Source organism: Talpa occidentalis, unplaced genomic scaffold (genome assembly GCF_014898055.3).
Source record: "Talpa occidentalis isolate TD23 unplaced genomic scaffold, MPIMG_talOcc4v2.1 talOcc4.7, whole genome shotgun sequence".
In the NCBI taxonomy this organism is placed as follows: domain Eukaryota; kingdom Metazoa; phylum Chordata; class Mammalia; order Eulipotyphla; family Talpidae; genus Talpa; species Talpa occidentalis.
The window spans coordinates 37,750,959-37,765,260 of record NW_023605083.1 but is presented as its reverse complement, the minus strand read 5'-3'; the positions used below and the strand labels follow the sequence as shown (position 1 = coordinate 37,765,260).

General features: G+C 41.7%; 1 protein-coding gene across 2 annotated transcripts in view; it reads right to left on the bottom strand.

The window, feature by feature from the left end:
- Positions 1 to 14,302, bottom strand: part of NFX1 (nuclear transcription factor, X-box binding 1) — a 57,453-nt gene extending 43,151 nt beyond the window's left edge. For both annotated transcript variants that reach the window (XM_037495312.2, XM_037495313.2), the window contains exons 1-5: positions 14,154 to 14,302; positions 9,766 to 10,767; positions 6,870 to 7,028; positions 5,792 to 5,869; positions 2,184 to 2,289 (exon numbers count right to left, since the gene is read on the bottom strand). In XM_037495312.2, the coding sequence (XP_037351209.1) occupies positions 2,184 to 2,289; positions 5,792 to 5,869; positions 6,870 to 7,028; positions 9,766 to 10,767; positions 14,154 to 14,178 (1,370 nt within the window). In that variant the 5' untranslated portion in view covers positions 14,179 to 14,302. The remainder of the gene's footprint in view (positions 1 to 2,183; positions 2,290 to 5,791; positions 5,870 to 6,869; positions 7,029 to 9,765; positions 10,768 to 14,153) is intronic.

Sequence of the window (14,302 nt, the reverse complement as noted above, 5' to 3'; positions counted from 1 at the left end):
AAGAAGCTCAGATCTAACCCCCAGAGATTCTGACTCTGTTGCTCTGAGGTGAAGATTACACACTTGGATTTTAAAATGCTCCCTAAATGCGTCTAATATGTAGCCAGAGTTGAGAAATAACTGTTCTGGAGAATTTTATAATCTATGAGAACAATCCACAATAGTGAGACAAAGGAGCCAACTATGGCTTCTGTCTCCTGGTAAGTATAAATGAGAAAAACTCAAAGCTTTTTGTTTTTGAAGGGAAGGTGCTCTCAAAGACTGGGGCACAGCACTTTCCACAGTCCTGAAAGGAGTAAAAGAATAGCCCCCAACCAAGAATAGGGTTTCCAGAACCACAAAGAAGTTTTAGGGCCTCCTATTCCTTCAGACTTGGTGTTGACTACTTGATCCGCATAACCTTTGATGCTCTCTGGTAGTCACTCAGGGGCCCATTTCTGCTGAAGGCTTCAGAAAGTCAGTTCATGCAGGCAGTTACTGAAGTCATTTACAATTTAGGGGAATTCTGAGGGAATGAAGGGAAGGAACAGTTTAAATTAAGGGAAGGAACAGTTTTAATAGAGAAAGGACCTATGGAAGCAGTTAAAGGAAGGGGAGGGGCCAACTCCTAGCAGGCTGCAGGTCATGCTGTTTAGCTCAGTTAAATAGTTCTTTCCCCACAGACAATGCCCCAGCGCCACCTCCATATCTTGATCATAAGACTTCTATGCAATATTTACCCCTGCCTGCAGTAGAAGCACCCACATGACACTCTGCTGTTTGTTTTGGGTAATAAAAAGAGTTACCATTTTTGACCACTTAACATGTGCCAGGTTCTGTACCAAGCCTCTTAGGTGCATTAATATATGAATATAAAATATGAATTAAAAATTCACAGAACTCTAAGTGTTGTTACTTGCATCATAATTTAGCAAATGGAGTCGCTAAGGTTTAGAGAAACTGATTCAAACCCAGACTTAAACCTTTATCGAGGTCAGGGTCTGAGAAAATGCGTTATTTGTGACTAATCAATTGTTTCTCTATTCCTGTGCATTTCTCATATTATTTAGAAACTGATAGATACATTTTAAAACTTAGTATAGCACACTAAAAATGCTGCTCACAAGGACCTACATAATTGCTTTTCTTCAGAAAGAAGTCTGTTTCTACATTCTTGTGGACCTGGATATCACTGGGAAGTAGTTTTTTTCTTAGAAACCAGTAATGTGGGGGCCTCCCCTGGTGGTGCAGGTGGTTGAGCTCCGCACTGTGAAGCTGTCTGCAGCCTCTGCAGCGCCGATTCAATGCTGGCCGGCTAGGGTCCCAGATGGCGCGGCAGACCTCTCCTGTCTTGCCCGCTTCTCCCCTCAGCAGCATATTCATCAATCTGCCTGTTCTGTTCCCTGTTCTGTATCTGGTGAATCCTCTCACCCTCCCGTGCATCTGGCCTGTACCCCAGTTCTTGCATAAATGAATAAATAAATCTTAAAAAAAAAAAAAGAAACCAGTAATGTGGGCCTCCCTGGTGGCTCGAGGGTTTAAGATGCAACCTATGAAGCTATCTGCAGCCACTGCAGCATAAGTTCGATCCCTGGCCAGGGAGCTACCCACATGGCGCAGCAAACCTCTCTTGACTTGCCCACTGCTCCCCTCAGCAGTGTGCTTCGGTCAATCTGCCTGGTCTGTTCTCCATTCTGTCTGGTGAATCCTCTCACCCCACCCCCCAAACTCTGGCCTGTACCCCACTTCTTGTATGCATAAATAAATACATCTTAAAAAAAAATAGGCGCGACTTCACCGACCCCCATCTTGGGTCCGTGATGTCCCCTGAGGGTGCAATAAATTTTCCATTCCTCTGGAAAACAAACAAACAAACAAACAAAAACAAACAAACAAATAAACCAGCAATGTAATACAGTGAGAGCAGCCCAAGTTTTGGAAAGCCCAGCTCCACCAAGTCCTAGCAATGGGACCTTACACAAATGTGTTTCCTGAGCCTCATCTCTAAAATGGAGATGACAAATATGTATGTATCACTGGAGTGCTGTAAAGATTTAGTGCCTGTTATGGAGTAAGTGCTCAGCAAATGATACCATGTTAGCTTCCACTTTGTCCTGTCATAAGATAACTAGATTATGTGTACTCTGAGCCACCAGCAAAGGGTGTCCACCAGGAATCCCCAGGGCTCCGGTGTTCCAACTTACAGGTTACAGGAATGTGGGCAGTCCTGGCCAGGCTGTTTCCTTCTACAGACCTCACCACAACTATGTGGAATTTCATTTCTGCTCCATTCTGGATTCATTACTTTGCCTAAAATATAACAGATCAGCAAGTCAGTAATACAAAGTTCAAATGCATCCTCTACTCAAACAGTTCAATATAGTTAGACAACATGAAACTTCAGTTTGGTTTTCTTTTGTTCAACACTTTTTCCCACATTCTAAAATAAAAAGATGAATATAATGCTACTACTCAAAAGCTTCATTGAGTATGAGAAATTTTAAATTCTGGATTACCTGGAAAATATAAATAAAAAAGTCACTTTACCTATAAAAATACCACTTTGACTACTGGACACATTTTATTGAAGATTAAAACAAACCCACAAGGTAAGTCTTCTATCAGTGAGCCCCTGGACATGGGACTATCGGCTGCAAAGATCAAAAAGGGAATAAGGGAAGAGAGCAATGGGAGAAAAAGAGGCAATAAAAGACAGAAAGGATAAAAATCCCTTGCATAGTAGGGAGCTACCTATTCTAAAGCTATAAAGTAGGCACAAAAGGGCTACACTTTTATGGTCAACATCACCCTACAGCTCTCTAGTGAGCATTATTCTGTGAAGTCAGCACAGAGGTAAGACTAAGACCAAGGCACAGATTCCTTGCCCTGAGGAATTCAGCCTGACTTGGGCTTTCATACCCTAAATGACAGTCTGTCCCCAGTCTAGGTCTTAGCTTTTCTTCTTTTTCTTTCAGAAATCTTATTCGTGTTGAGAGGCTCAATACACCTCAGGCCAAAGATTCCCAAATCTGTAGTTCCTGCATAGACTCGAGTGCTCAGTTTCAGTGCTCAGCTCCACCTGTCTGCTGGAGTTTCACCATCACCTTAAACTGCCTACCTCTGCTAAGTTAGCATGTTTTCTCTCAGTGTTCCCTATTTCTTTCAGTAACACTATCACCATCAGTCACACAAACTCAAAAACTAGTGCTTTCACTGACTCTTTTTTTCTTTCCATATTCTACCTACACACTGGATCTTATCAATTTGCCTACTAAATGATCTCAGCTCCCTTTCTCTTCCTGCTTTTGCCTCTCTCCTGGCCAGAACCTTACCTCCAAAGTATTAGAAAAGCTTTCTGCTCCAAAACAGTGCCCTGGTTTTCCCCTACTATTTCTCAAGAGTTCTACCTCCCTTCCCTGACTCTCAAGAATGTTATTTAGCCGGGTACTGTATTAGGCCTGCTTTCACTCCTAACCCCTTATCCACTAAGGTCTCATCTACTAGTATCAACTGTGACTACTCTGAGTCCTGATTTCTCTTCACATAGTCTAACTGCCTGTGGGGCATCTCTCATAGGATGTTTTTCGCCTCCAACTCAGCATTTCTGAACTGAACTCGGTCCTCATCAAACTTGGTTCACTTGACTTGTGCTTTTCTGTCCCGGGTATCATGTTTCCAAAATCATGAAACAATGAAGCCATATTTGGGCCCATCCCTTTCCTCATTGCTTTTAATTCCTCCTTACCTTTGAAATCTTATATCACTTCCTTTAGATCCACTCTGAAGTTATTAGTCTTTACCTGGGTTACAAGTAGACCCCAAGTTACTCTGCTCACTGCCCCCACTTTTCACGAAGAATCATTCAATGCCCTCGGTGGCTTCCCACAGTCTGCCAAATGAAGTCCCAACATCTAATTCTGGATTAAATAAGTCCTACCTTTTCAGTCATCTCCCACTTTTCCACCTTCACAGACCCTGGGCTCCATAAACGGATGACTCCTTCTTTTCCCAATAGATCCTGAGCTTTCTTGCTTTTAAACTTCTGCTTATGCCATTCTCCTAAATAAATTTTTGCTCCTACAAGATTTTACCTAGTTTTTAAAGCACATTTCAACTCTATCTTCTTCGTGAAAGGTTTTCAGTCAGAAGTCGTAACTCACCCCCAAAGACCTCTTATAATACTTAGTACTTCTAGTAGAACATCAAAGTCAAGTGGTCTTAACTCTTTGACTATAAGCTCTGGAAAGTCAATAAATAGTCTTACTCCCCTGTTTCTTCACTGTGTTTTGACACATTAACAAGTTCTTGATAATAATAAATTATTGTCTCCTGGAAAAACAGAGTGGGGCAAAATCATCTAGAAAATAAGGCCATATTTTCATTCCCACATGACTTTATCGTTCTCAGATATCTTGACCACTACTCCATGTTGTTCTACCTTCTTATGGTCTCAACTCTAATTTGTCAGTGAAGCTTTAACAAGATTTTTTAATGGCATTGTGCTGCTTTCTATTTAAAAATCTTTCAAAATAAAGTTATTAAGCCTTGGTGTTAAACCTATTTGTTCAATTTTCAATGATCTTTTGCTTCCAGTTTCATGTTGCCTTATCATGAAATATTTGAGACTATTCATTTGTTCAGTTAGTACTAATTAGTATTTATTATATATTAGATTTTGGCAATAAGACAGGTGTCGGAAAAAAGAGTGGCCCAAGTGGGAGAGGGGATAAGAAAGGAAAGCTTCCTTTGGAAGAAGACATTTGGGGTCAGATCTTGAATGATGGGGTAAGAAAAAGAAAAAGAAGCAAGAACATTCTGGAATAGATGATAAGTTCACCAATAGATTGAGCCTAGACGTTATAAAGTGAATGTCTATAACCAGCTTTTGGTGAAAGCTGCTACCTAAGTAACAGGAAAGGGCAAGTTTGAGCAAATTAGTTAGAAAAATAAGGAAAGCATAAGGGGAAAAAAAGGAAAACGTAATCATTTCAAAAGGGGCTAAAGTGTCAAGGGCTACTGTACTACTTAAAAGATTAGCAATTTATACAACACCCCTGGATATGGCAAGGAAAAGGTAAATGATGACTTCTAAATACTTTTTTGGTGATATAAAGTGAATAGAAGCAAAAATACAATGGTTGAAGGCGGGAAACAGATGGCTCACAAACAAAATGTGAAAAATATACCACCATATGTTGATACTTAGCCATTAAAAAATAGGCAGGAAAGGAGGCGGGAAAAGGACATGCAGGAAGTAGGCTAGCAGCAAGAGCGAGCATCTGGATCATAGAAAGATTTTCCTAACACATAGGGGAACTGAGCTATTCAAAACAGGAAGAAGTATCCATGGAGAGGGAAGACACAAGGATAGAGTTTGTAGTGCTGGTCTACAGAAAGCCTCTTTTTATTATAAAGACCAATGACTGAATTCTTGGATTAAAATAAAGTACACTTCAACACTACTCGACTCATGCTGCTCAAATCTGGAGTATCAAAGCTGCAATAGCAAGGGGTTAAGAAGGTACCTTTGTCTATACCCTCCTCTGCCATCTGGTCAGCTCTGGTGGAAAGCTATAACCACAGAGACCAGTACTACAGCTCAGAGGTCGCATGAGCCTGGTGGGCATTTGAGAATAGCCTGCTGAAAGCACAAAGGCCTGTCTAGCTGTGTGGGCCAGGGGCATATGATGTCTTGTAGGCTTCTGTAGCTTTGAAGTCTTACTAGTAAATTGTAAAATATGCCCACTGGGAACTGAAGTATAATGTAGTAGAAGAGAATATGCAAAGTAGAGGAATATATGCAAAAACTCACCACAGAAACAAGTGTAGGTATTAGGAACATGTGCAGAGACATTCTGACATGCAGGGCACCTCCAACCGCTCTGGCCATCTGTCAAGAAAAATGGGAGGAAACCAAAAAATTTCCTTTAAAAGCATATGTGGGGGCCTCCCTGATGGTGCAAGGGGTTAAGACGCAACCTATGAAGCTGTCTGCAGCCTCTGCAGCACAAGTTCAATCCCTGGCTGGTCAGGGAGCAATCCACATGGCGCAGCTGACCTCTCCTGACTCACCTGCTGCTTCCCTCAGCAGGTTACTTTGGCTGATCTGCCTGTTCTGGTCCCCACTCTGTCTTGGGTGAATCCTCTCATCCCCCACACCTCTGGCCTGTACCCCAGCTCTTGTATGCATAAATAAATAAAAATATATCTTTAAAAATATATACTATATATCCGTTATATTTTAATTTTTGCTTTAAAAGGCAAAATGGATACCTAGGTACTTCACTGTGTCTGAAGTCTTTATAAATATTAAGCTCAAATACAGTATTTAAATAAAGATTTCAGTAAAGATTTAATTTTGTTTTGTAGTGAGAATGTTGATTATTTCTAATGTCAAAGGTAACATATGAATTTTGACTTGAAAAATTACTGGAAGAAATATTTAAGCACATGCTGGAAATCCCAGCTGTCTTAAATTAGAAGAACTACCACTCAAAAAGTATGTTATTAGTGACATTTCACCATCCACAAATACTATTTATTTTGAGAAAAGCCCCTAAAATAATATAGAGGTTTGATAAAGGCAAAATAACTTCAACATCCTAAGTTAAACAAATGCATTCTGTAAATTGTGTACAACAAACTATACAGAAACATTTTCTCTACATTTTTAGTAAAAGTGATTGATTTTACAGTACCCTGTAAATATTTAAATATCATCATGTTTAGCAGGTTTATTTAAGATCTATAGCTTAATACTGGTCATCTGAAACATGTGATCAAGGCAACATTCTCTGCAGATAAAATATTCAAGAGGAATTAAATAATATTTTTAAAGCTAAGATCAATACCTGGATTTATGAAATACTCAAAAGAGAGAAACGACTAACCTGCTTGGGCTGATGGAGACCTTGCCCACTTCTTTATGCAGTTCAAATGAAACACATGGTAACAGCTCTGGCAACTCCACACTGGTGCTGTGACACGAACCAATTCACAGCACACCATGCATTCATATTTTTCTGTAGTCAGCTGTTCAATTAGAGAGCCTGTTTAAAAAAACATACACACAAGCTCAAACCTAGAAAACCATTCTTTACTGTAACTAGCCAATGATCAGCAAAGTATTTGAGAGAAGAATCCAAACATAGAGGTTTTAAGAGATGTCTGATTTTGAGTTCAGTTGGTTGGTTGGAATTTGAGGACAAGAAGAGGCAGTAATACGCTGAGATAAGGCACTTAGGAAGCAGACATTCAGGTAGGGATTCCCAAAATTGAGAAAATATTGCCAAGAAACAAACTATCTAGCAACCAAACAGAGTAGCCAAATTCTTGAGCATCCACAGGCACAGTGTGCTTAAGGCCTTGCCTTCTCTGAATCTCCCAGATGCATGGATTCTGGCAAAGGAAGGGTTCATGAAACTACAGGGGTTAGCTACAAGAAACCTAAGCCTGGACAGGTTCCAACAACCTCTGGTAGTGAGATGGTGCTTGTAGTTTGCCCTGAAAGTCTTCAATGGGATGTGCTTGGTACCTACCACAAGCCCCAGGGTAGGGTTACTAGAATAAATGAGACAGTCCCTGGCTCCAAAAGATCACTGTCTAGTGAGAGAGACCAAATGTGTGGCATCATAAGGATCCTCTCAAAGAGCATTACTCAATACTTTTACCCACTTTGAGGCTTCTTCCTCAGTATGATCCCAGAAAAGTCATTTTAGGTCCCAAGTATAGCCAGATGTTCTCAAAGCTGAATATGTACATTCAGGTCCAAAAGGGTTATAGGAAATAAAACAGCTAACCTTAAGTACACCATGCCAGGTAGTGTGCTAACACACTTATCACATATTATTTAAAGCTCTTAACAAGTATAATACAGGAACCACTTCATACACAAAGAAATTGAAGCTCAGAGTGACTGAATCACCTATCCAGGATCATATAGAAAGAAATTAAAAAGTCAAAATTCAAACTCATTGCTATCTGATGCGAAAGTTCACATTTTAATCATCCCACTAATATGAGTTCTCTTAAGATTACTCTGTTCAATTTAAAGTCAAAAGAAATATGGACTACCCTGAGACTGAAAGTTCTGTGAGACAGGGACAGAACCTTGTCTGTCTTGCTCATTGTTATATTCCCAGTGCCTGGCATATTATTGTGTTCAAAAAGTATTAAATGAAGGAATAAAAGAATCAAGGAAATTACATTTCAAAGACGACTCCATCTTTGCATCCAACTCAAAGGGAAATTCAGGATAATATGGACTGAAACATATCTGTTCACTGGATATGGCAAACAGGAAGTCATTCATGACCTTATCAGCTCTGAATTAGGTGGCCATGATGGCACAGGACTGAGAAATCCAAATAGGAAAAAGAAAACAAGAGTAGATGACTCTTGATTAAGGCTGGAATGGAAGAAAAGGCTGGGAGACCATGGAACAGGACAACTTCTTTGGGAGGTTGGAACAGACTGAGAACTTAGACTACATGTGAAAGACTGACAGAAATAAAGGAGATCTTAAAATGAAAGAAAAGGATGGATACAGATGACTCTGAGTTTAATATAAATGGATTAAAAAGGTGAGAAAATTGTACCTGATGATCTCCCCTTTCTGAGAGAAGTCAGGGCCTACATAGCGGAAGGGTGCTGAGGTCAAAGGAGATGTTAGGAAGGTCTGAGTAATAGTACAAAAGGTCTGGAGTAGTCTTAGATAGAAATGACCAGGTTGAGTAAGAGGAAATGGGCAGTGCTGAAAGCCAACTGAGATCCGAGATCTATTCAAAAATTGAAGGGGCCTCCCCTGGTGGTGCAGCTGTTGAGCGCTGGGTTGCGAGGCTGCCCGCAGCCTCTGCTGCGCCAGTTCGATCTCCAGAGAGTACCCTCCCATCCAAAAAAAAAAAAAAAAAATTGGAACTATTCCAAAATATATTACTGAGAACCTGCTATGTACCAGGCATTCCTTAAACACTTAGAGAATAAACAAAGCAGACAAAAATCTTCTAGTGGGGGATGATAGATAATAAATAATGAAAATACGTAGCATCATCAAACGGTGGTAAGTGCCTCAAAGAAAAATAAACCAGGAAAGGAGGACAAGGAATGCTGGCAGCGGGGGAGCATTAAAATCTTAAACAAGGTGATTCGGAAAGTTCACCCGAGAAGGTGAATGAATTACAGCAGCACCAAATCTGCACTATTACGTGATTTCTTGGAACAGCATTCTGTTACTCAGACAGAGTTTAAAAGGTAGAATGCAGCTTTGACTCAGGGATGAGATTCTGCCAAATGGCTTGGCAGAAGGATACTTCAAATGATGTAAGATAGGTAAATCCTGAAAAAGGAATGAATAGTAGGTCGACAAAACTGATAGCAGGTGCAAGAGACTGAACAATGAAGAGGGCTGAAGTTTATATGATCAGAAAGTGGAACATCCGACTTAGATTTCAGAGATGCAGTATACTTGGCTTTCAATACTCAAAAAAAAAAATAAAATAAAATCTTGTAACTAAACAATTCTGCTACCCATCTACATTAAAAAAAAAAAACACTTATTAAATCCCATAATTGTATTTGCTTATGACACATAAAAAATTAAGTCAGTAGTTATCTATTGGTTGGTGGCAGGACCCAAGCAGATGATGAAACATGGAAAGAGACTTTTCACTGTGTGCCTTTTTATACTTTCTGGGTTCTAAATTGTGTGACTATATTACCAATTCAAAAATTAAAATAAAAACAAATTACACACACAAAAAACATTTGCACCCATCTAGAAAGTTATACCTGTGTGTGTTTCCACATTTTTTAGCACATGGTTCTGTTTGCCCCGGAGGAAAGGAGATGCTACTTGAGGAGCTTGTCTCCTTACAGTGCCTTTTTCTGGGTCAACCCTTCTGGAAGACTTGTTGACAACTGCCAAGTTCCCACTGTCACAGGCAGATTTTGCTGGTCTTTCGTTGAGATTATCCTTTAGAATGGGAATCATGTTGTTTCTGGGTCCCGCACTTGTATTTCGTTGGCCCTCCTGTTTTGGTGGATTCCTGCGTGGTCGTGGCCTCGCTCCTTCTACTTCCCAGGGAGGCCTTTTCTGTGGATGTTTTCTCTGCTCATTGCGCCTTGCCCCACAGCCATCTAATGGTCCCTTCCTAAAGGGTGTATCCACTGAGTCTGGGTGGATAACCCCTGAAGGTTTGGTATTTTCAGATCCAGCATCTTCGGATTTTGGAGTCAGTCTGTTCCCCCATTCACATTTGAGTTTCCCCTTGACTTTTGATCCTCTACCATAGCTGTGGACAAACTGGGTTACTCTTTTGGGCTTTGCTCCCCTGGGATCTGCACCAACAATTTCCTTGTCACTCTCAGAAGGGCTGTGCTCACTGAGGTTTGTCCCACTTTCTGACCTGGCCACACTTTCTAAGCCAGTTGTGTCTGAGGTCTGGTCAATGAGGCTTTGTGTTTTCTTGACTCTGTTATGCTGCTTTTCATTTCTCAATTTCTGACTATGTTGATTCTGAAGGCTATGGCTCTTGAGTGTTTTATTAGAAGCAGACTGGAAAGAAGTCTGCTGACTCTTAGATTTGCTTCCTGAAGGATAATTGTGTTGATGAACAGCAGCAATGTCATCATATGGGACTTGTCTAGAAAGGTGAAAGGTGGGCGGTGAATTGTAATTTCGTCTACCAATCCTGTTAGAATCTAGTCTCCTTTGGGTCCCATGGTTTAGGCCAGAATTTTTTCTTTCCTGAGGAATGAACTCAGCAGCATCTGTATTGAATTTAAAAGTACCTAGTGCATGAAAAATAGACATGTTAGTAAAGAAATTAATCTGACACTCATTAAGTACTTAAGACGTTAATTCATGTGCAAAAGTTCCTTTCCTAAGGACTTTGTATAAACCAGCTCTTAGTGGGAAGGTGATGTGTTCAAAATGTTTACAGATGAAATGATAACCCCATGCTGGGCCTACCTGGTGGCCAAGGGGTTAAGTCTTAGGTCTCTCATGTCTATGGACTGAGTCTGATCCCCGGCCAGGGAGCTAACCCAAATGGTGCAGCAGACCTCTCCTGTCTTACCTGCTGCTCCCCTCAGCAGTGTATTTCAGTAGATCTGCTTGTTCTGCTCCCCTCTCTGTCTCTGGTGAATCCTCTCACCCCTCCACATCTCTGGCCTACACCCCAGTTCTTCTACACACACACACACGCACAGCAATAAATTATACCAACAGCCACTACTTAAGAGTTGCTAAGTAAAATTGCCTACCTGGGCCACTAGGCATTATTTATATATTTGTTTATTTTATCAAAACAGTTAAGATTAGTTTACAGTTTAGGAGAGATCAATCAGCAAGTTCCATGTAGTCTTTCAAAACTCTAAGGTTGCATTATGTAATATCAAGTAAACAGACTTTGGAGTCAGCCAAAATCAGTTTAAAAGCTGGCTCTCCAATTTATGGTATGAACTTAGGGATCTCACTTGATTGCCTTTAGTTTCCTATCTGTGATAAAAGATTAAATGATTTCAAAGGGTTATTGTAAAATTTAAATAATTTAAACAAGATTTCACATAGATAGGTCTTAGCATAATGAGTACGTTAGTTCCCATCTCTTCTCCCAGTAATCTATTTTGGATTTTCCATATATCACCTCTAAAATATGGCCTAGAATCCCAGAGTCCCAAAATTAAGCATAAACTCCTTCAACCCACTCATATTTTTTCCCCAAAAGATGTTTCTTGGTAGAGTCAACTTAATTCCTGAAGCCCAAAAATGAAATGATTTGCCTCAGGACAAAGAAGTGAATAAGATCACAAAGATGATAGGTTAACCTTTCACTCAATTCAGGTTTTGTCTTGAAAGTTTCCGTACAGGCAAAATCCTGGGGGCTTTATGAAATGGCAAGTGAGTAAGTCAAATCTCGAAGGTGGTAGAGAAAGTGTTCCAGAAGTATGAGGTACCTTAAAGGTGGGAGTAGGTAAATTGGACCAAGTTGGGCCGTTCAACCCTGCTTGATGAAGCAAGATTGTACAATGGCGGAAACAAGGTCACTAAATTTGTCCAGAATAGCCTGGTAAAGGACAGAAGAGGGTGTTTCATGTCTAGCAACAAGGAGCTGAGGTAAATAGAATCTAGACAGGCCAGCATTTATTCACATACAGCATATGTTTTACTAGACATGAAGTAGTAGGCAGAGCTATCATAAAGATCATTTAAGAACACGGGGAAAGGGAAAACTTCAGAAACTGGACTTGAGATACAAAAATATGAGACACTCTTTTTTTGCATTTTTTTTAAATAGGTGGGAGTTTTTAGTAAAATAAGATACCTCATCACCAAGGTGATGGCTATAGTACAAGTGGTACCCTAGATCCAAGATAAGGCAGCAGCATGGCAGGAATCAACAGGGGATGGAGCAGAGTAAGGAGAAATCCAACTGTAGATTATAAAATCCAGAGACAAAATTGGCACTGAAAAATCTGCCCCGGGGCAGAAAGATACACCTTGGACTAGGTTGCTGTTCTAGGATAGGAGATGGCAAGGGAGTGAACCTGAAGTAGGGATTTGGGGTGTGGGAAAGAGATGGTGAAATAAAAACACAGAATAGGAACTACGATAGAAGCAAACTAAAGCACATGAAAGAGGGTGGGGAAGTCTTTGGACTACAGAACTTTGCCTCAGTACATGGGGTGTAGGCCAAAACTATGACTCACAACTAGCCCCACCCAATTCTGCTTCAAAAAACATTGATTGGTGTAGAAATGGGCCAGAAGTGAGCCTGAGGATGTAAAGATCAATGGATCCCATTTAGAAGGATTTGGGGATGAAATGGGAGAATAAAATACCAGAATTAAAAGGTCCCACCCCCTACGATGACTTAATACCTAAATTGGGAATAGGGTACACCAATGACTACAGTGTGTTTTCCAACTTTTTTTTTTTAAAGATGTATTTATTTATTTATCCAAGAACCGGGGTACAGTCCAGATGCGCGGGAGGGTGAGAGGACTCACCAGAGACAGAGCGGGGAACAGAAAAGGCAGACTGACTGAAATACACTGCTGAGGGGAGCAGTGGGTGACACAGGCGAGGTCTGCCGCTCCATATGGGACGCTTGTTGGCCGACTGGGACCGACCAACCGGCGCTGCAGAGGCTACAGCGCGGCGCTCAACCGCCTGCGCCACCAGGGAGGCCCTGTTTTCCAACTTTTTTGATCAAGACTCACAGTAATAAATAATTTCACCTAATACCCATCACACAAATAACACATCTACTCTTCTTGGTGTTCCAAGTGTTAGTAGGCAGCAGAACTAAAACTCAAATCAGTGCCTGCTTCCAAACCTCATGCAGGAAATTGCTGTCCTGTTTTTCAAAGACTGTGAAATCAAATCATATGTAGGCTGTAACTACTATTTTTAAAAGAGAAATAGAAAACACAGTGTATGGCAGATAGCACGGACAGTCACAGCTTCCTGAAACTTGTGATTCCCTTTTATATGTATGTGTATGCTAAGGTCGCAATGCAAAACGTTCCCTTTTGTTGGGGGTTCAAAATTTGGAAAACACACATGTAAGGTACACCCCACACCCTTAAGGAATGGATGTTATATTAACAGCCAAATGAGGCTCTCCACACACAGAGACAACGTCGGGAGGGGTAGTGAGCTAATCACGGTACAGAGAGAGAGTCTTCCATAGGAGTTAACTTACTCCCCAGTGACAGAGGAGGAGACAGATTCAGTCACGCCGCCCAGCTGGTGGCAGGCTGAGATTGGATCGCCCGCGTCACCACCCCAGGACGCACTAATGCACTCCAAACGCGGCGCGCAAACCCCTGTTGAGAGCCTGCCAGTCACCGTCGGAGGTAAGTGCGGCCATTGCCCTAGGAGGGCCGGGATGCTCCCTGAAGCAGGAGGGTCAAGACCCAGACCCATCGGCTCGCTGGGTGCCAGGAGAAACCCGCTCTCTGGAAACCCAGCCGCCCGGGTGAACTGCGCGGTTGCGGATGGTCGCGATCTCGAGACACACGACACGCGTGGCTTGGCCCTTCCGAGCCACTATCCCCGACCCTTAGTACGCGTCACTCTCGCGACAGGAACGGCTGGAACCTAGAACTCGTCACTGACCCAGTTTCCGCTCCCCGAGAGGGGCCCAGCCCCGCACGGGCCTGGACAGTACCTGAGACCGGAGGAGCCTCCGCCATCCTGTGCCGCAGCGCTAAAGTGAGCCCCGCCGCCCAGCGAGGGCCGTCACCTGGTCACGTGCCTCGGACTTCCGGCGCCTCCAGAATGTTATAACAGCGCGCCGGGAGCAGTCCTCAGAGGTTG